Here is a 23,187-nt window from a genome sequence, read left to right as displayed (position 1 = left end):
AAAGATTGAATCATCATCTTTTTCATTGATCCGTACTTTATTCATACAAGTAAGTGAATTTCATGAAATTCTTCATTGAAGAGTTTGTATTTATTGTTTGTTCGATGTTGTTGTTTTTTGTTTTGTTCTGATCTGTGTGTGACATATAAGATAGACGTGAATTTAGATTAAACATGTATTATTTACATAAGAAAACGTCATTTAAGTTTACGTATTAAGTAGTAAGGTAGTGTAATTTAAGTTTACGTATCACCATGTGAATTCATTTTACGTAAATGTGCGTAAACGCACAAATTCAATTTATACATGTATAACTCAGTTTATATAAACTAAATAGACTGAGTACGTATATATAACTAATGTGCGTGAGCGCGTGAATTCAATTTATACATATACATGTAAACGTAGTTTACTTAACTTATATGTAAACTCAGTTTACATAAACTAAGTAAACTATGGATATACAACTAATGTGTGTGAACATGTGAACTAAATTAAAGGATATATTGAAAATTTTCGGTTGTAACTTAGATATTTTGTGATATGAGTAGTATCAGTCTAGAATTTACCATATATAAATATATGTTATCGGTATTATTTTTTTTGAAGGATGTTATCGGTATTATGAACTATGGTTTTTTATTTCTCTACAATATGAAATTAAATTACCCTGGTAAATTGTACCAAAAAAATTAAAAAAAAAACCCTGGTAAGTCGACTTGTGGACTAAGTGAATATTTTTTTATTGATAAATAAGTGAATATTATTATTTTTATTGGATAAATAAATGAATATTTATTATCTGTCTATGGGGGTCTTGGAGTGAGAATTGCGAGGAAACAAAACATTGCGTTACTTGGTAAACTTGTGTGGGATATGTTTAAACCTAGTAATCATTTATGGTCTCAAATTCTTTCAGCAAGGTATCTTCAGGGATCTAATATTTTCCTTACGAGAAATAGCAAGGGCTCTCCTATTTGGAATGCCATTGTAATAAATCACTTAAAGTATTGGAGGATGGATTTCATTTCAAAATTGGAAATGGTACCACTAGCATGTGGTAAGAACCTTGGTTGCTAAAAGAATCCTTATGTCATCTTGTGCCGTTTGTTCAAATTCAAGATATTGATCTTCAAATTCGAGATATTATTACCAGGGATGGAGGTAACCTACAAAATGTTTATACTATGCAGCCTCAAGATGTCAGAAGTAAGATTTTGGAAACGACGGCTCACCTAGTGGATGATGTCACTGATAACTAGATTTGGAATAATTGTACCTCTGGTGCCTACTCGGAAAAATCTACATATAGTTGGTTGAATGATGAAGAGACAGTTCCTCTCTTACCTAGAGATTCTTGGAATTGGGTATGGAAACTTAAAATCCTAGCCAACATCCAATTCTTCCTTTGGCAAGTGATGCATCTTGCGATCCCAACACGAACTATATTGAATCATCGAGGTATCCTATTAGACTCCATTTGTCCTATTTGTGATAATGAACCCGAGACCTTAATTCATTGTTTGTTTAATTGCAACCGAGCAAAAGTATATGGAACTTGATGGTGGGTCCTAGTTTCTGTTTACCTGAGGAGGATAGCTCGATATTCATGTGGTCCCATGATAGTGTTGACAAGCTTGGCATTGTGATTCCTAATACCATGTGGAGTATTTGGTGTGCTAGAAATGCAAAGGTTTTTGATGATATAAACATGCCTCTAATGGCTACTCTGTCAAAGATCGAGGTTATGACTCATAATGTTACTGAAGCTTTCAGCAGCATGCATAAGGAGATTACTCGCATTCAACCTCAACTTATTTCTTGGCAAAAAGGCCATCCTGACTCATACATTCTTAATGTGGATGTTAGTGCTCAAACCAACCCGGGGATGGCAGGATTCGGTGGCTTAATTAGAGACTTCGATGAACAATTTATGTGTGGCTTTCATGGTAATATTGGCTACTCAAATATTCTTCATGCCGAAATCATGGCATTAATGCATGGGATTCAAATTTGTTGGGAAGAAGGCCTGAGAGACATTATTCGTTACACTGATTCCATGCATACTATTCACCTAGTGCAGTATGTTGATGTTTCCACTCACAATTATGGAAATGAGATAGCTATTATTAGAAAATACATGGCTAAAGATTGGACTTTTCAACTATGTCACACTCTCAAAGAGGGTAATATGTGTGCTGACTTCTTAGCCAAGCTTGGAACAAGGTCTACGAGTGATTTATTGATCGTGCATAACCCTCCAGCTGAGCTTCGTTTATTGCTTACGGCAGACAGTATGGGTGTTGCTTATCCTCGCGACCAATAGTCTCCTTTTTTTTGTTTTTGTTTTTGTTTTGCTTTGACTTTTTCTCATGTAACCAAAAAAAATATACTAAAACGTGTAGAGAAATTAAAAAAGATTTTTTATTTTTTTTTTACAAATTAGGGTATGAATTTAGAATAATTGATTTTATTTGGATCGTAAGGTACAACTCGTTTTCAATGTAAAGTATATCTAGTTTTATTCGCTAATGTGTGATAATACTTTTTTGTTTGGTTTTCCCTCGGACCTTAGGGTTTTAAGGGAAATTGATTTGTGAAGGTGTTAACTGAATTAACTGATTTTTAAGAGAATATACCATATATATCATATTTTGTTTTAGATACTGTGATTTCTGTTTTTGTTTCTATACAGTATGAAATTAAATTAACCTTGTAAGTCTTGCTCATTACTTTAAAAAGATTTTCAAGGTTTATTTTTTTTAAGGGAAATTGATTTGTCAAGTTTTAACTGAAATAACTGATTTTAAATGAATTTACCGTATAAATATATAGTTTCAGTACTGTGAACTTTAGTTTTTATTTCACACTACAATATGAAATTAAATTACCCTCGTAAGTCTTGCTAATTCTAGACTTGATTAAAAGTAGCCAAATATATGTGATTAATGTGGAATCAATGCTAATTCTTGCTATTGTGATTTTGGAATAATCTAAAAACAGGTCCAGCATTAATGGAATTTGAAACCGTAAAGTTGAAGCTGGAGAAGGGTTTATACCTCACAACAGATCAATTTGCAAGTGATGTTAGGATCATATTTTGCAATGCCAATAAGTTGCATTACAAGAGCCATACAATTCAAAGAATAGCAATGAAATTAAGTGAACTATTTGAGATGAAGTGGAAATCCTTGGAGGAAAGATGGGCAGCTGAGAGACAAAACAACAAAGAAGAAAATATCACAGAAGTATCTCACAGAAGCAAAGGAAAGGAAAATATCACAAAAGTTTGTGGATCAATGTCTTGTAGTGCAAGAAATAAAAGGAAGTTTGAATTTGAAGAGAAGAAGTGTCCGAATTCCGTGGAAAAGAAGGTTAAGAAGCAACATGTTGTGGATAGCATATTGGATGCACAAAGTAATATGTTTGGTTGCAATAAAGGTAGCTTGGAAAGGAAGAAACAAAGGGAAGCTGCTAAATTGATGATACAAAGCATAAAAAGAACGGCGTTTATTGATGTTAGTTTGTTGTCTTATAACGAGCTGGAGAATCTGTGCGGTCATTCATTGCAAGATTGCAACAAGTTGAATCCATTGAAGACATTTGTAGGGTTGGTTCTAAAGGATGAGATCATGGGAGTGAATGATTTGAATGAGGAGAAGTTTCTTAATAGAGATTGGGAAGAAGGAGAAATTATCACTCTAGATTAATTAGCTTTTTATCTTTAGGAATGATTGTAGCTAATTGCAATGCATGTATTATCATAGGAAGGAACTTCATGTAAGAAATTATGTACATATTCAATATATATAATGAAATTTTATCCACTGATTATTCCTCAATTGCTTGTCTGGTTTCTTTATTACTGCCAACGTCTGGTTTAAGATATTATCAGTTCCCTGCATTTCTTCTCTATAAAGGGTAAGTATGGAATATCAAAAGGATTAAGAATGCCATATATCTATATATCCATCTAATAAGTTATAAGTTCTACCGAGGAAGGCCACATTAATAAAAAGACAGAAAGGAGGTCGTGAACTATGGAAAAAATCGCACGGTGTAGTCAGAAAACAGTTGGAACCTGTTTCTGTTATACGACAGGAGCGGATCTTGCATCCACAACCACATTATGTGTCTGCTAGAAGCCTAAATATAGAGCAACAAACCTTCAAGTACATAGGATCAGAAGTTTAGTGGTTTATGATCCCAGTCACAATTCTAGTAATACAATGATCCTAGTATTGTTAAGACTAAGTTATTCTTATGAGTTTCATATAAATCTAAAAATGACTACTTTCCATGATTCATTATAGCCTAGTGTTACTTCGGTAAACCACACCGAACTCTTTACAGTTCAGTAAAATGAAACTGCAATGAACTGGTTATAACTTATAAGGTTCAGTGCATTGGTTTCTATGTTTTCAAACCAAACTGTCTTTGCTGAACCAAATTGTTAATCTGTAAGAAACCAAATTGCAGAACAAAATGCATATGTCGAATCAAGACTCCTCAGTATTTTACATTTTGTACGATAAGGACATTCGTATCAATCCCTCATCATTTCAGTGCAAATACCTGCATAACAGAATTATGTCAAAGCACCTGTGAACAACACGACCAAATTTGAGGGAAAAGAGGTACTCCCTCCGTTTCAAAATGAGTGTCGTTTTAGGTGTTTACACACATATTAAGAAATGCAATGATTAAAAAGAAGGAGAATGGTTATTTTACCAAATTATCCTTATTTTAGTTTTAAAAGTAATACTTTGGAAGTAGTGTGTTGCGTATTAATTGGAGGATACAATTGAAAAGAAAAAGTTATTATTGCATTGGAAACTGAAAGTGACATTCATTTTGAAACAAATTTTTTTTCTCTAAAGCGACACTCATTTTGAAACGGAGGGAGTACTATTTTATCTGAAGTGGAAAGTAATAAGAATTTGGCAGGAATGAAAAAAAAGCTACTAAGGAAATTCGTCAAAAACTCAAAAAGGAAAAGGAATTGGACAACGAGTATTAGATGAATGCAATGCTTCAGCCGTTAATCACTATTTTACAATCAATTTTCAGATTAAAGGCAGTTACAAACAACACCGACATATGTAGTTACCTTAACTGCTGGTGTTAGTACTGTCTCTATAGTGTTTATGCATTATAGATTAATTGAACCGTTTCAGGAATTTCAACCTTGTTGATGTTTCTGTCGTGGGAAGTCTTGTATATTTAGGAATTTCAAACTTGTTGATGCTTCCGTCGTGGAAAGTCTTATATGCTGCTCCTTTATAGGGAGAGTCTTACGGGTTGGTTCCCTGTTTAAGGTGACGTATTACGACTGCATCGCTGTTAGAGGTAAAGCCTTACGGACTACATTCGTGCTAGAGGTGAGGTCTTACAAACTGCTTTCCTGCTAGACGCAAAGTCTGAAGAACTGCTTCCCTGCTAGAGGCAAAGTATTATTAACTGCATCCGTGCTAGAGTTGAAGTCTTACGTGACTGCTTTCACGGTAGAGGTGAAGTCTTACGTGACTGCTTTCCCTTTGGAGGGAAAGACTTACATGCGTCGTTCTCCTCTTGTTTTTCGTTAGTGGGCAAACCTGTAATTTTTGGCAAATAGGCTGCTTCATTTTTATCTTCACCTGCAAAAACAAATCGCAAAATCCAAGAATTGTTTATGATAATTCGTCATTTATTTTCATGAATTAATGGTGAGATAATATTGCTTCCATACGCGTTCTTCTCCACAGTTAAATTCTAACGCGCTTTTTGTTGATGAGCTATTAATCTCGCCCATGGAAAATTTGTTTCAGTTGCATGCACAATTTTTGTTGAAGTAGTCGCCCTTTTAATGAAATTTTCTTTTGAGTCTTGGTTATCTTTGATCAATCCATCGATTCATTTTTCTTTGTTGTTCCTGAAATGTGCTCAACTTTACATGACCTTTTCTATTCATCATATATCGGTTATAATTAATTGAACTTCAATGACATGTAATCGAGTCAAATGGCATCCAATGCGGTCATTTAACGTCATCTCTAATGTTCCATAAATGATAAGCATATCGAAGTTTCCTATTGCCACCAACTACATAGTCATTTAAAGGCCTTTCAAATTAGCTAATAGCTTGTTTGGAACAGCGTACAAATGGGCTCAAACGCACGACTGTGTAGAAACTTGCAATTGTAGCTTCACAAAAATCACATCAAAAGTGCATTGGGAAGTGAGAAACATGATGCAAACCTCAATCCAAACACTCACCAAGTCTCAAAAAGTGAAGGATCATGATGTAATAATAGTTTATTAGATCATTAGGATTCTAAATGAGTTGTAGCTTACTAAATTAATTATTGGGAGCATATAGGGGAACTATTGTGAGAATAAGTTTTTGTAAAGATCAAATGCAACTCTGTACCAAAAAAAAAAAAAGAATCAAATGCAATCTCTTTTTCCAGCCGCATATGGCGGTCTCATCTTCCATATGATTCTAGCTATTATGTCAAACCTACCTTGCTGAATTGCAATCAGAAAGAAAAGATAATAGTAGCAGAAAAAATAAAGGAAAACCTAGTGATCATGGTAGATTTTGGTGGAACATGCCGAAATCAAATAATTTTCCAGAACAGATGGGGCATGTTAGTCAAGTAGAGAAAATTTAGTGCTATTGATTATTTCTTCTAGTTGTGATTCGCCACAATCATGTGTAATAAAACTTCGTATGCATTGTTTTTCTCTACAATAGATACATATTTCATTACTTTGGGTGAGGTGAATGTTATCAAGCTCCATTGGTTTTTGATGATTGTGTCACTCTTTTATCTTTTAATGCGCTATTATGTCAAACCTACATGTACTGAATTGCAATCTGGTTCAAGATTTAAATAATGTGAGCATTGATATGCCGACCGCACTTAATGGGAAAATGTTTGGTTGTTGTTGTTGTTGTATTGATTTGCGACGGCAACATCATACACCAAAATTGAGTAACCATACCCGTAGTCTCTCATATCTATTCTTGTTATTCTCATTGTGCACCCAGTTTGTTTTTATTTTTAAATCACTAAGAAGAGTTCTAAACTTTTAATTGAATCTTTTTTCTGTGTTGCATCTTGTGTGCTTTGGTTGACTTGGGGCCTTTGATATCATAGACAGATGTACTAAACTTGAGTTGTTTTCTCCTCTTAATTTCGGTCACTTCATTGATTTAAGAGCTTATATTAGTTTGTTTATTTCTTTTTTCATCTTCTAAATCTGGGTATATAAAAGGTAGCTTTTTCCTTAAAAGAAAAAAGAAGGTAGCTTTGTTGCTTTCATTTTGAATTTTTACCCATTTTTATAATCTATTCTCTAGTTATGAAAGTTAACTCTTTCTATTCTCTATTCTTGGAGAGGTTTCTATTCTCTATTCTATAATGAATTAATGACCAGCAAAAACAAAATTTTGCCTTACCTAATCATTTGGCATCTCAACATATTTTAACTCTTCTATGTATTTTGTAAAAAAAAATCATATTTTCCAGAGAGAAAAAGTAATTGTCAAAAGTTTGAGATGATTTTGTAACAAACAATTTCTTTTATTAGTTTTATTGTTTTTTTTTTGTCAAGTAGTCTAGTGACTGGAGTTCATACATTTTAAATGTGGAGAAGTGAGGTGTTCGGAGTTCAAACCTCGACCCCTGCATATATAATGCATTGTCCCCGTTAGCTGAGCTAAGGTCACGGAGACTTTTATATAGTTGTATCTAAACAAACTAAATTATTTAAAAATGAGTTTTTATTAAAAACACAAAATAGATTCTTACTTTATTTTTTCCAAAAAATCTCTAAATTATCTATTTTCTAATTATGAAAGTTTATTATTAGTAAAAACACATTTTTTTTTCCTTTTTTAATATGAAAGTTAATGATCCGTAAAAAGACAATTTCGCCTCATCAGAATCATTTGACACTTAAACATATTTTTAATATGTTTTGTGTTTGTTTATTGTAACAAAAGGAGACGTATGTGCTTGAGTTGGTGGATATGGTTAAGTTCGCCTTTTGGAAGTTGTTTTTGGAAAAACATTCTGGTCGCGTCTGTTCCTTCTATGAGTTGGATCATGAACCCATTATGTGTTGGCACCGTCAGTGTCTTATGGAGGATTTGCCTAGGGTTGATTTATTGAGGGGTTATGCGCATGATCTTCCTCTTGTTCGGCTGTCCTTGGATGTTCCTGTTAGGAGTTTTGTGTTTATGTTGTGGTTTTAGTTTTTGCTCTTGTTTTTCTGCGGGAGGGTTTCTTTGATTTTGTTATCGCTTGACCGGAGTACTTCTTGTACTCAAGTTTGTATGTATGTTTCGACTCTTGCAGGAGATATATCCCCTTTATATTATATTTATATATATATATAATATTTGCGCTTAAAAAAATGGATGCAATGGATTCAGATAGATTGGTTCGTTGTGTGATTCTAATGATATTTCAAGCATGTTCATTATTTTAAAGTTTATTATTTGTTCAAATTGTTTTGTTAAAGTTTATTTATTCTTTTGACGGGAAATTGATTTGTCAAGTTTTTAATCGAAAGAACAGATTTTAAATAGAATTTAGACATTTTCTAGTCTCTCACCATATAATTATAGTTACATCCAAATTTACTTAAAATTTTACAACAATACCGAAATTACCTCTTCATGTAAATTTTTTAAAACCTTTTTTTCATTATTAATTTGAACCTTCACCACTTTTCACCCACATTCCACCATGGATGTGCAACCAATAACTACCATGATTAAAGATTGAATCATCATCTTTTTCATTGATCCGTACTTTATTCATACAAGTAAGTGAATTTCATGAAATTCTTCATTGAAGAGTTTGTATTTATTGTTTGTTCGATGTTGTTGTTTTTTGTTTTGTTCTGATCTGTGTGTGACATATAAGATAGACGTGAATTTAGATTAAACATGTATTATTTACGTAAGATAAAGTGATTTAAGTTTACATATTAAGTAGTAAGGTAGTGTAATTTAAGTTTACGTATCACCATGTGAATTCATTTTACGTAAATGTGCGTAAACGCACGAATTCAATTTATACATGTATAACTCAGTTTATATAAACTAAATAGACTGAGTACGTATATATAATTAATGTGCGTGAGCGCGTGAATTCAATTTATACATGTACATGTAAACGTAATTTACTTAACTTATGTAAACTCAATTTATATAAACTAAGTAAATTATGGATATACAACTAATGTGTGTGAACGCGTGAACTCAATTAAAGGATATTTTGATAATTTTCGGTTGTAACTTAGATATTTTGTAGTGTGAGTAGTATCAGTCTAGAATTTACCATATATAAATATATGTTATTGGTATTATTTTTTTTTTGAAAGGATGTTATCGGTATTATGAACTTTGGTTTTTTATTTCTCTACAATATGAAATTAAATTACCCTGGTAAATTGTACCAAAAAAATAAAAAAATAACCCTGGTAAGTCGACTTGTGGACTAAGTGAATGTTTTTTATTGATAAATAAGTGAATATTATTATATTTATTGGATAAATAAATGAATATTTATTATCTATCTATGGGGGTCTTGGAGTGAGAATTGCGAGGAAACAAAACATTGTGTTATTTGGTAAACTTGTGTGGGATATGTTTAAACCTAGTAATCGTTTATGGTCTCAAATTCTTTCAGCAAGGTATCTTCAGGGATCTAATATTTTCCTTACGTGAAATAGCAAGGGCTCTCCTATTTAGAATGCCATTGTAATAAAGCATTTAAAGTATTGGAGGATGGATTTCATTTCAAAATTGGAAATGGTACCACTAGTATGTGGTACGAACCTTGGTTGCTAAAAGATCCCTTATGTCATCTTGTGCCGTTTGTTCAAATTAAAGATATTGATCTTCAAATTCGAGATATTATTACCAGGGACGGAGGTAACCTACAAAATGTTTATACTATGCTGCCTCAAGATGTCAGAAGTAAGATTTTGGAAACGACGACTCACCTAGTGGATGCTGTCACTGATAACTGGATTTGGAATAATTGTACCTCTGGTGCATACTCGACAAAATCTGCATATAGTTGGTTGAATGATGAAGAGACAATTCCTCTCTTGCCTAGAGATTCTTGGAGTTGGGTATGGAAACTTAAAATCCCAGCCAACATCCAATTCTTCCTTTAGCAAATGATGCATCTTGCGATCCCAACACGAACTATATTTTTTTTTGAACAAGCCAACACGAACTATATTGAATCATCGAGGTATTCCATTAGACTCCATTTGTCCTATTTGTGATAATGAACCCGAGACCTTAATTCATTGTTTGTTTAATTGCAACCGAGCAAAAGTATATGGAACTTGATGGTGGGTCCTAGTTTCGGTTTACCTGAGGAGGATAGCTCGATATTCATGTGGTCCCATGATAGTGTTGACAAGCTTGGCATTGTGATTCCTATTACCATGTGGAGTATTTGGTGTGCTAGAAATGCAAAGGTTTTTGATGATATAAACATTCCTCTAATGGCTACTCTGTCAAAGATCGAGGTTTTGACTCATAATGTTACTGAAGCTTTCATCACTATGCATAAGGGGATTACTCGCATTCAACCTCAACTTATTTCATGGCAAAAAGGCCATACTGACTCATATATTCTTAATGTGGATGGTAGTGCTCAAACCGGCCAACCCGGGGATGGCAGGATTCAGTGGCTTAATTAGAGACTTAGATGAACAATTTATGTGTGGCTTTCATGGTAATATTGGCTACTCAAATATTCTTCATGCCGAAATCATGGCATTAATGCATGAGATTCAAATTTGTTGGGATGAAGGCCTGAGAGACATTATTCGTTACACTGATTTCATGCATACTATTCACCTAGTGTAGTATGCTGATGTTTCCACTCGCCATTATGAAAATGAGATAGCTATTATTAGAAAATACATGGCTAAAGATTGGACTTTTCAACTATGTCACACTCTCAGAGAGGGTAATATGTGTGCTGACTTCTTAGCCAAGCTTGGAACAAGGTCTACGAGTGATTTATTGATCGTGCATAACCCTCCAGCTGAGCTTCGTTTATTGCTTACGGCAGACAGTATGGGTGTTGCTTATCCTCGCGGCCATTAGTCTCCTTTTTTTGTTTTTTTTTTTTTGTTTTTGTTTTGCTTTGACTTTTTCTCATATAACCAAAAAAAAAAAAAATAATACTAAAACGTATAGAGAAAAAAGTTTTTTTTTTTTTTTTTTTTTACAAATTAGCGTATGGATTTAGAATAATTGATTTTATTTGGATCGTAAGGTACAACTCGTTTTCAATGTAAGTATATCTAGTTTTTTTCTTTCAAAAGTAGGTATATCTATTTGATTTTAAGTAAATAAGCTGTTACGAGAAAAATAAAGGGATAAAATAACAACACAACCAAAATTTTAGCTAAATTTTCAAATACAATATATTGAAGAATTTTTAGGAAAATATGAGAAGATGTCAAAATAGAAACCGTTGATAGGAGTGGAAATCTACGGCTGTGAATTTATGAGAGAAGGGTATTTGGATCTTGATCCTAGACATGAGAAAGTCACCAATAGAATTATTTCATCACTATTTTTTTATTGAGTTTTATTTCATTATCTTTTAATTCATAAAACCCTAAAGTCCGAGGGAAAACCAAACAAAAAAGTATTATCACACATTAGCGTGAAACCTACACTACACAACACGAACACAATGGCAAACCAATTTTTCTATGATGTTTTTCACAAGAAACTCAAACCAAAGTCTGTTACATCACTACACACTTTCCATAACAACAACACAATCAATGATGTTTTGGTTTCTCATTCCAACAAGGAGACTCAACAAACCCATTCTATACATGCAAAGGTACATTCAAGAAGTAATATGGGTGTGACAAACATGGATAATTTCAAGAAACGACAGTGTATTATTACTTTGAAAAGGCTAATGTTAAATCCGGATGGACAAGATTTCAAGGATGCAATGAATTCAAAGAGATTAGCTCGTTGTGATTCAAATGATATTTCAGGTATGTTCAGTATTTTAAAGCTTTGTTATTTGTTCAAATTGATGTGTCAATGTTTATTTGGTTTTTTAAGGGAAATTGATTTGTGAAGGTGTTAACTGAATTAACTGATTTTTAAGAGAATATACCATATATATCATATTTTGTTTTAGATACTGTGATTTCTGTTTTTATTTCTATACAGTATGAAATTAAATTAACCTTGTAAGTCTTGCTCATTACTTTAAAAAGATTTTCAAGGTTTATTTTTTTAAGGGAAATTGATTTGTCAAGTTTTAACTGAAATAACTGATTTTAAATGAATTTACCGTATAAATATATAGTTTCAGTACTGTGAACTTTAGTTTTTATTTCACACTACAATATGAAATTAAATTACCCTCGTAAGTCTTGCTAATTCTAGACTTGATTAAAAGTAGCCAAATATATGTGATTAATGTGGAATCAATGCTAATTCTTGCTATTGTGATTTTGGAATAATCTAAAAACAGGTCCAGCATTAATGGAATTTGAAACCGTGAAGTTGAAGCTGGAGAAGGGTTTATACCTCACAACAGATCAATTTGCAAGTGATGTTAGGATCATATTTTGCAATGCCAATAAGTTGCATTACAAGAGCCATACAATTCAAAGAATAGCAATGAAATTAAGTGAACTATTTGAGATGAAGTGGAAATCCTTGGAGGAAAGATGGGCAGCTGAGAGACAAAACAACAAAGAAGAAAATATCACAGAAGTATCTCACAGAAGCAAAGGAAAGGAAAATATCACAAAAGTTTGTGGATCAATGTCTTGTAGTGCAAGAAATAAAAGGAAGTTTGAATTTGAAGAGAAGAAGAGTCCGAATTCCGTGGAAAAGAAGGTTAAGAAGCAACATGTTGTGGATAGCATATTGGATGCACAAAGTAATATGTTTGGTTGCAATAAAGGTAACTTGGAAAGGAAGAAACAAAGAGAAGCTGCTAAATTGATGATACAAAGCACAAAAAGAACGGCGTTTATTGATGATAATTTGTTTTCTTATAACGAGCTGGAGAATCTGTGCGGTCATTCATTGCAAGATTGCAACAAGTTGAATCCATTGAAGATATTTGTAGGGTTGGTTCTAAAGGATGAGATTATGGGAGTGAATGATTTGAATGAGGAAAAGTTTCTTAATAGAGATTGGGAAGAAGGAGAAATTATCATTCTTGATTAAACAGTTATTTAGGCTTTCATTGGGAAGAGCTAGTTGCAATGTATGTATATGTTAGGAAGGAACTAATTGTAAACAACTATGTTCAGAAATATTATATCTATTTTGTGCATTTCTTATTTCCAAGATTGCTTATTTTTCAAATTGATATACTTAAGATCACAAAAGATCACAGAAGAGACACAAAAAGCAATGCGATCCTATTTTGTGCATCATAGTTTGCATTCTTATACTATATAACCCATCATTTGAAAAACACATTTCATCTATTTGAAGTAAAAGGTATGAAAGTAATGGTGTACAAGTGAATAACAATCATATGTGACTCATCACAGTAAAATAATTAATTGATATAACCAAGTACAAACTATACCTATTCATTGTAGATAGTGTGAGCCTTTAATGCATAATTGCTTCAAACTTTGAAATAGCTTCACCCATTCATTTGCAAGATAATGTTTCTGATATTAGGAAAATTCCCCTCTTACTGCATTCAACCATTCAAGAGATTGAAGTGGACTTGCTCCCCCTTGAGCATGATATCAAGCTTCCACACCTCAGTATTAATTTACATTTGTACAATAACCACATATGAAATGAACAAAAAGTTATGGTGCATAAGGAAAATCTTTATGCACCCTGCATAAATCCAGAAATGGTTTTTGTGAGTTGTACTCCAAAACCATTAGATGTACTTAATGGTTTCCAGCACCCTGCATAAAATTATAGTATGTTGTACTCCAAAACTATTTTACTGTGGAAATGGCTTCTGTGAGTTGTACTCCAAAACCATTTCTGGATTTATGCAGGGTGCATAAGGAAATATCTTTATGCACCATAACCGCACCCCCTGCGTCCCATATCAATCACTCCTATATTCAGCGACAATACTTGCATTTAATTATCATTTCTCACTTGATCGAGTTCTAAATAAATAGACAAGGAAAACGTGTAAACAATCATCACAGATGTATACAAAGCATCATATAGTAGACAATTTATGTACCAAAAACAATAGAGTGATGAGAGATAATTTAGAGATAGAAACTTTTTTTTTGGGGGGGGGGGGGGGGGGGTGCTGAATGGGACCACTGGGTATATTTCTGATCACAACTCTCGATCTAAGGGCAGCAAATAGCTCAGCATGATAAGCTGACCCTAAATATACCTCTCAGCAAAGCAAGACATGAACACTGCATCATTGTTCCTAAATATACCTCTACATGATGAAACACTGCCATCAAATGCTCCATCTGTATTACAATTGACCCAATTAACATAAGGAGGACTTCAAATTACTTATTTGAAGGAAGGAGCTTTGGGAGGGTGAATTTTGACATTGAACTTCTTAACAATTGTAAAGTCTCTAATAGAAGGCTAAAGTAGTATTGTTTCCTGACAAATTAACATTGGCTATGATTGAGTTAATTGCATATCTCCCCATTGAATCTTATTTGGTTCCTGGAAAACCAAATAACATTTATCAGATGAAATATAGCAGATTTGATGACAAGTTTGCGCCAAGGGGACCATGATTTGTTACAGATAGTCCAAATGTCTTCAAGAGATTGAAAATGAAGAGTGGTATCAAGAATTGAACCCAACCAACACCAAATTTTTAAAACAAATTAAAATACTGAGAAGTAAAAAAAAAAATCTATTATAGGTGGATGAAAACCAATATAAACAAATTATAGTTGGATTATAAAAAAAAAAAATTCTATTATCACATACTAAAACCGAAAAGAAAAATACAAAATATCGAGACTAACTGAAACCTGCTAAAAAAAATTATAGTAGTAGATTTTCTTAAAGCAATGATATATCTCTAGAAAAATAACATCAAGAATAAAGAGCAGCCAATCATAATGCACTATTTGCCACAATTCAAGGAGGTATGACAGAAAAATAGGAAGTGAACAAATAAATCATGCAATTAAAACTTGTCAGTTGTGTCTTTAAAAATTCTTGATACTATTTTTCTAGAGAAATAACATTTTCCATTTTCTTATGATAGTAGTAGATTTTCTTAAGAAAAGCACGTGTCATTCATGAAAATTTGCCAACTAGATTGCACATCCGTTTACCTAGGATATAAAAATCCTTAGTAACTATTGATCGAATCATGTATGTAACTTGCTCTTATTAGTAATAATATTATTTTTCTTTCACTTTCCTTTTTTGCTTTTCTGCATTTTTTATACTTCATGTTTTTGTTAATGAGTGAATAACTAAATTTGTCCTTGGATTTTCACGAATCAAACAAAAACGTCCCCGAATTTGTCATATTTCAATCAAATTAGTCCCTACGTCCATTTGGGGCGTTAACGGTGATGACGTGGTCGTTAATCTCTCAGGTGGGAATCAAGCTATTCACCTTGAGACCTAAAAAGATAAATAGAACAATCTCAAGGAAGTAGTGAATAAAGTACTTGATGATCTTCAAAGATTGTCTGTTCAAGCTCTGAACCAGGCTCTGAAGAAGTGGTTAGATGAAGTAATTGAGAGTATGGAAGCTGTGGAAGTCAAGAGATCAATGAAACAACTATCAGACTCTCCACACTACATTGATTACTCAAAGAAGATTCCTGAAGCTGTCAGATCAGGTTTAGACACTTCTTGGATCACTCAGATGCTTATTAAGCCACAGAAAGCTGTTCTGAAGAGTCTGAACATGGAAGACCCTGAAGAGATTGAGAAACTTCAGGAAGATTTATTTGAGCAGAAAATGGTATCTGAAGACCTTAGAATAAAACTGGAAGAAGTTAAGGAAGAGCAGAAGCAACATATAGCTATTCAAGAAGCTCAAATCAAGAGGACAAAAAAGCTTGAGATGAGATTGCAGAAACAACTTGTGGAAACCATGGCTGAGCAATCAGAGATTAAGAGTGGGATTGCTACTCTTCTTGAAATGATGAAGCAACAACAACCCTAATTCCACACCCTAATTCTGTTGTTTTCTTTATTTATGATATTTCAGATATGCTTCTGTTAGTTTGTCTCTGATACAATATTCCACACCCTTAATTTTACGTGTCTAATGATCATTTTGCAAAATATAAAACTATTTTATTCAACAATCAATCAATCAATAGTTTGGTATGTGTGTGTGTGTAAAGTAATATTTTTATGCCACATGTCATTTTCACGTATAACTGATGTATTTACACTATATTATAGTCGAAATACACATGTTATTCAATGAACTTGAAAAGACAATATTTACTTATAAATGTGATCGGAGGAAGTATATTACTTTGATCTTATCCACTAGATATTTGTGGGTGGTGGTTGGTGTTTCTTAGGAGATGAGGTGGGTGGTTGTTATGGGTGATTTCTATTGGAGGTTGCCTATGTTATTCGGGTCCATACTCGTTGTCGCTAGCTCTTGTTTGAGTTTAGAGTGTTTTGAGGGTGTGTGTCCTTCGAGTTGACATTTTTTTCCTTTTTGATTGATGTTTGCTCCACTGCAAGTCACGTCGTCTGTCTTACTTATTTTGTGCTGGATTCTGATGGGCCGGTCATTTTGCTTTGCGATCGGGAGTTCGCGTCTAGAGGCGTTATTGCTTGGTTGGCTACAATGTTTCTCTAGTGGACCGGGGGTAAGGGGTTCCCTTCTGATTTGGTTCTGAAGTCTGGTGGGCCGATCGCTTTTGGTTCGAGATCGGGAGTCAGTTCTCTGGTTCTAGTTTGGTTTTGGGCTTTTTTGGTGTTCCTTCTGTGGACCGGAGGTTGCGCGGTGGTGGAAGCTGAATGATCTTTAGAGAAGGAGTTCTTCGGATGTGGCTCAGTGTTGGTGATGAGGATTGTGTTCTCTTTTACAAGGGTGTTCTTTTGAGGTAAGTAGTGGCGATGAGTGTTTTAGATGTCGTTTTTTTTTCTTCCAGTGGTTGGTAATTATAGGAGTCAGTTTTAGGGGGATGTTTATTTTGGTGGGTGTTGTCCTTATGGGTGTTGATTGCAGGGGTGCCTTTGTTGGTATTTGTTTTTGGGTGCTCAGCTTATATACGGTGCCTTAGTTTGTACTTTCTGTAACACCGGTCTCTGTCGTCTTGTGCAGAGACCTAATTTTTAATAAAATTTTGCTAATTAAAAAATAAACTAGATATTTTATAATATTTTATGTAGCATTAATATCTCAACAAACTAATCATGATATCTTAAATTTTTCTAATTTCATTTTAACATATTTTTCAATGAATTTCGTTTTTTAGTTGGTTGTTCGGTTCCAATGGGGGAAGCCTTGGCGTTATACTATGCTATGAATGACTAATTGACGTATTCTTCGAAAATGTGGACTGCACACTTCACAAACTCGAAGGTTAAGTATAATAGACGACAAACAAATGAGATAACTCACACTTTAGCAGAGGTTGCCACATTATTAGCTAGTCCTACTACTTATTACTATATTGTACCTTGTTGTATTGAACAACTTATTATTGATGAAATGCTATAAGTATATTTTCTTTCAAAAATTAAATTTAGTTTTCTTTTGACTGATTTTCAATAAATTTAGTTATTTAATCATATTCATATTTAAATAAAATTATATTTATTTTGTTTTTTTTCCTCGAAAAAAATATTTTTTTTTATGTATGTGTGTCACTCCCATATTAATTTTAGTTTAACCTTTTTTTATTTTCTAAAATTAAATATTTTAACCAGTTTCAAATTTATTTTCAATTTAGCGTAAATATCTCATATCGAAAATTTTAAACAGGATTCATTTAGTTACTACTCCTTTATCTTTTAGCGTCCGCTTATGCATCCAACTTCCCCAAATTCACAAAAAGATTTTCTAACAGTAAAAAATATATTAATAATTTCAATAATCCTTTTCTCATTCCTTAATTTTCTCCTCCGAATAACTCAAATTTATTTTCAATTAGCGTAAATATCTCATATCCAAAATTTTAAACAGTATTCATTTAGTTACTACTCCTTTATCTTTAAGCATCCTCTTATGCATCTAACTTCCCCAAATTCACAAAAAGATTTTCTAACAATAAAAAATATATTTTGTCAAAAAAAAAAAAACAATAAAAAATATATTAATAATTTCAATAATCCTTTTCTTATTCCTTAATTTTCTCCTCCGAATAACAATTCTTTCATTCTTAACAAGATATCACAATTTTTTCCTAACAATAACCCTTCAAGCATTCTAATACCTTCATTTCAAGTACTCCTATTAAACTTAATAATAATATTTTATCCTTTTATTATATTATTTAAATCTACTATATCTACTATCTATCTACTATATGTATTGGTCCATGGTTCAAACCCCGACCACCACAGAAAGAAATATACTATCTACTTTTTTGAGGGATATCTACTATCTACTATATGTATTAAAATAATGTTATTCTTATTACAACAATTCGCAAGTGTCATTCTCTTATACATCCAATTTCCCTCTAATTCATCCCTCTTTAGTTTCTAGAATTTTAATATTTTTTTTAACAATACCAACTTACTTCTATTGTATATATTAAAGTTATATTATTCTTATTACAACAAACATAAGTATAGTCATTCTCAAAACAAACAAAAAAGACCACGGTTGTCACTCTCTTATACATCCACGTTCCCTCAAATTCATTCTTTTTTATTTTTTTACAATTTTAATATATTTTAAGTATAGTCATTCTCAAAACAAACAAAAAAGACCACAGTTGTCGCTCTCTTATACATCCAAGTTCCCTCAAATTCATTCTTCTTTATTTTTTTTACAATTTTAATATATTTTAAGTAAGAGTAGTGATATTTGTACAACCATTTGTGACAACTAGTGTGACAACTTTCTTTTTCTTTCTTCTTATTGGTCAAAAACAATAGAGAGAGAAAAGGAAGAGAGAGGATAAAAATATAATGTGAGTATGAGAGAGAGAGTTGTCAAAAAGTTGTCACAAAATGGTTGTACAAATATCATTTCTCTTTAAGTACAAATATCCTTTATTTTTCTTCTCTCAAATCTGTTCTTTTACTTTGCACTTGAAACAGAAATCGAAACAAGCCCAAGTTTTTGGGAAGCCGTCGTATCGAACCCGTTCTAGGGGGGACTCCTCTCCAACTGCTCAATAGAATATCATTTATTGGAATGTTCGAGGTATTGGTAACTCAGATTCTAGAGTTGCTTTAAATAATTTTCCCTGTGTGATGGATCTTACATCTATTTATTCTTTCTTGTATTCAGTTCAGGGCTTGGTTGATTGAATTACTGTCGGTTTTACACTTTGATTTCTACATAGACAGAGGTGGTCTACCTACTTACCGATTCCCTTAATCTGTTGTTTATCTTTTCCTTTTTATTTCTTGTTTTGAGGGTTTTTGGCGTAGTCCCCCTCTTGTATATACTTTTTCCCCTTTTTAGTTTTTTTTTTTTATAAATAAAATCTATTAAGATTGGCGGTATTGGATGAATTGGAATGTCCTTGCTTCTTTTGATGTCTGTCCTCTCTCTTAACTTATAAAAAACATGTGTCTACCGAAACATTTAAACAAAATATAAAAGTTAACAAATAAAAATCGAAATATAAAAAATTCACGTAAGTAAGTTAATTAGTTTTTTTTGGAAGGAAGGATAAGTTAATTAGTTGTTACAAGAAAAACAAAACGAGGGACAAAATAACAATCCCTAAAAAAAGGGATAAATAACAATACGACCAAAATTTTAGCTAAATTTTCAAATATAATATATTGAAAAAATTTCAGGAAAATTTGAGAAGATGTCAAAATAGAAACCGTTGATAGGAGTGGAAATCTACGGCTGTGAGTTTATGACAGAAGGGTATTTGGATCTTGATCCTAAACATGAGAAAGTCACCAATAGAATTATTTCATTATTACTATTTATTTTTATTCAGCTTTATTTCATTATTTTTTTATTTTTTTTGGTAGTGTTCATTATTTTTTTATTTACAAAACCCTACATGAGTTTAGAGCAAACAAAAAAATATCGCACATATTACATAGCGTGAAACGTACACAACACAATCACTATGGAAAACAAGTTTTTCTATGAAGTTTTTCACAAAAATCTCAAACCAAAGTCTGCTACATCACTAGACACTTCCCATAACAACAACACAATCAATGATGTTTTGGTTTCTCGTTCCAACACTATGGAGACTCAAAAAACACATTCTAAAGCACTCTCAGAGAAAAAGTTCCTTGGTTATATAATGGACCGGTTCAAGAAACAACAATGTTTTGTTACTTTGAAAAGGCTAATGTTAAATCCGGATGGAGAAGATTTCAAGGATGCAATGGCTTCAAAGAGATTGGCTCGTTGCTATTATAATGATATTTCAGGTATGTTCATTATTTTAAAGCTTGTTTTTGTTCATTACTTTAAAAAGATTTTCAAGGTTTATTTATTTTTTTTAAAAAGTTTTATAACTGATTTTAAATGAATTTACCGTATAAATAAAAGTTTTGGTACCATGAACTTTAGTTTTTATTTCACACTACAATATGAAATTAAAGTACCCTCGTAAGTCTTGCTAATTCTAGACTTGATTAAAAGTAGCCAAATATATGTGATTAATGTGGAATCAATGCTAATTCTTGCTATTGTGATTTTGGAATCATCTAAAATCAGGTCCAGCATTATTGAAATTTGAGACCGTAAAGTTGAAGCTGGAGAAGGGTTTATACCTCACAACAGATCAATTTGCAAGTGATGTTAGGATCATATTTTGCAATGCCAAAAAGTTGCATCACATGAGCCATAAAATTCAAAGAATAGCAATGAAATTAAGTGAGCTATTTGAGATGAAGTGGAAATCTTTGGAGGAAAGATGGGCAGCTGAGAGACAAAACAACAAAGAAGAAAATATCACAGAAGTATCTCACAGAAGCAAAGGAAAGGAAAATGTCACAAAAGTTTGTGGATCAATGTCTTGTAGTGCAAGAAATAAAAGGAAGTTAGAATTTGAAGAGAAGAAGTGTCCAAATTCCGTGGAAAAGAAGGTTAAGAAGCAACATGTTGTGGATAGCATATTGGATGCACAAAGTAATATGTTTGGTTACAATAAAGGTAGCTTGGAAAGGAAGAAACAAAGGGAAGCTGCTAAATTGATGATACAAAGCATAAAAAGAACAGCGTTTATTGAAGATAATTTACTGTCATACAAAGAGCTGGAGAAACTCTGCGGTCATTCATTGGAAGATTGCAACAAGTTGAATCCATTGAAGACATTTGTAGGGTTGGTTCTAAAGGATGAGCTTATGGGAGTGAATGATTTGAATGAGGAGAAGTTTCTTAACAAAGATTGGGAAGAAGGAGAAATCATCATTCTCGATTAATTAGCTTTTTATCTTTAGGAATGATTGTAGCTAATTGCAATGCATGTATTATGATAGGAAGGAACTTCATGTAAGAAACTATATTCATGTTCAATATATATAATGAAATTTTATCCACTCATTATTCCTCAATTGCTTGTCTGGTTTCTTTATTACTGCCAACGTCTGGTTTAAGATATTATCAGTTCCCTGCATTTCTTCTCTATAAAGGGTAAGTATGGAATATCAAAAGGATTAAGAATGGCATATATCTATATATCCATCTAATAAGTTATAAGTTCTACCCAGGAAGGCCACATTAATAAAAGGACAGAAAGGAGGTCGTGAACTATGGAAAAAATCTCATGGTGTAATCAGAAAACAGTTGGAACCTGTTTCTGTTATACGACAGGTGCCGATCTTGCATCCACAACCACATTATGTGTCTGCTAGAAGCCTAAATATAGAGCAACAAACCTTCATGTACATAGGATCAGAAGTTTAGTGGTTTATGATCCCAATCATAATTCTAGTAATACAATGATCCTAGTATTATTAAGACTATGTTTTTTTTTGAAGAGGCTTGTTAAGACTATGTTATTCTTATGAGTTTGATATAAATCTACAAATGGCTACTTTCCACAATTCATTGTAGCCTAGTGTTACTTCGGTAAACCACACCGAACTCTTTACAGTTCAGTAAAATGAAACTGCAATGAACTGGTTATAACTTATACGGTTCAGTGCACTGGTTTCTATGTTTTCAAACCAAACTGTCTTTGCTGAACCAAATTGTTAATCTGTAAGAAACGAAATTGCAGAACAAAATGCATATGTCGAATCAAGTCTCCTCAGTATTTTACATTTTTTACGATAAGGACATTCGTATCATCATTTCAGTGCCAATACCTGCATAACAGAATTATGTCCAAGCACCGGTGAACAGCACGAGCAAATTTGAGGGAAAACAATGGTAAAGTAATGAGAATTTGGAAGCCATGAAAAAAGGCTACTAAGGAAATTCGTCGAAAACTCGAAAAGAAAAAGGAATTGGACAGAAGTATTAGATGAATTGGACAAAAAAGAAGCAGAGAGAGTGAGCTCATTGAATTGAAAGAGTGAGAGAGGGTGCAAGCAATCACAAATTCTTAAGTGCTTCAATGAATAATGAGGTGCTTGTGAGTCTAGTTCAAGGATGTAATGGTTTCTTCTTCTACTTATAAGATCGTTATTACAAGTGAAATGTAAAAGCCTTATTCTCAGCTTATAGTTGCATTTAATCAGCACTAATTTTTGTATTGCTGGAACTATTTCTTCCTCTACATCTCTTTCAAATATATTCCTGCAATGTTAAACAATCACAAAGCATTATAATAAAGTACGACTCGGGGATACTCATAACCAGAAGGGTCATAATCAACCTATAGAGTTCGAGTTAAGAATTGCCACCATGACTGAATGTAGCAAGCATGGTATCACCCTGTGATCAAAATGCAATGCTTCAGCCGTTAATCACTATTTTACAATCAATTTTCGGATTAAAGGCTGTCATAAACAACACCGACATATGTAGTTACCTTAACTGCTGGTGTTAGTACTGTCTCTATAGTGTTTATGCATTATAGATTAATTGAACCGTTTCAGGAATTTCAACC

At 32.7% G+C, this 23,187-nt stretch overlaps 3 protein-coding genes across 3 annotated transcripts; all 3 read left to right on the top strand.

The window, feature by feature from the left end:
• The first annotated feature begins 3,011 nt into the window (after positions 1-3,011).
• Positions 3,012-3,766, top strand: LOC146936557 (uncharacterized). The gene has a single exon (XM_085757715.1). It carries the CDS (start codon positions 3,015-3,017, stop codon positions 3,708-3,710), a length of 696 nt encoding a protein of 231 aa, XP_085613841.1. The 5' UTR covers positions 3,012-3,014; the 3' UTR covers positions 3,711-3,766.
• A 7,960-nt stretch (positions 3,767-11,726) lies between these two features.
• On the top strand, positions 11,727-13,240 carry LOC146936556 (uncharacterized). The gene is made up of 2 exons (XM_085757714.1): positions 11,727-12,045; positions 12,534-13,240. Exons 1-2 carry the CDS (start codon positions 11,727-11,729, stop codon positions 13,238-13,240), a joined length of 1,026 nt encoding a protein of 341 aa, XP_085613840.1.
• A 7,004-nt stretch (positions 13,241-20,244) lies between these two features.
• Positions 20,245-21,663, top strand: LOC146936555 (uncharacterized). The gene is made up of 2 exons (XM_085757713.1): positions 20,245-20,557; positions 20,847-21,663. Exons 1-2 carry the CDS (start codon positions 20,245-20,247, stop codon positions 21,551-21,553), a joined length of 1,020 nt encoding a protein of 339 aa, XP_085613839.1. The 3' UTR covers positions 21,554-21,663.
• Positions 21,664-23,187: the final 1,524 nt, after the last annotated feature.

The sequence above is a fragment of the Medicago sativa genome, chromosome 3 (assembly GCF_051527215.1).
Source record: "Medicago sativa cultivar Bolivia chromosome 3, Bolivia_mono, whole genome shotgun sequence".
Taxonomy (NCBI): domain Eukaryota; kingdom Viridiplantae; phylum Streptophyta; class Magnoliopsida; order Fabales; family Fabaceae; genus Medicago; species Medicago sativa.
Note: the sequence above shows the minus strand (reverse complement) of the source record. Positions and strands in the feature narration are given on the sequence as shown.

Bases quoted from the DNA above. Each gene is read 5' to 3' on its own strand.
- LOC146936557 (XM_085757715.1), top strand. From the start codon at position 3,015: ATGGAATTTGAAACCGTAAAGTTGAAGCTGGAGAAGGGTTTATACCTC.
- LOC146936556 (XM_085757714.1), top strand. From the start codon at position 11,727: ATGGCAAACCAATTTTTCTATGATGTTTTTCACAAGAAACTCAAACCA. The intron at 12,046-12,533 runs GTATGTTCAGTA...ATCTAAAAACAG, and splicing joins TGATTCAAATGATATTTCAG to GTCCAGCATTAATGGAATTT.
- LOC146936555 (XM_085757713.1), top strand. From the start codon at position 20,245: ATGGAAAACAAGTTTTTCTATGAAGTTTTTCACAAAAATCTCAAACCA. The intron at 20,558-20,846 runs GTATGTTCATTA...ATCTAAAATCAG, and splicing joins CTATTATAATGATATTTCAG to GTCCAGCATTATTGAAATTT.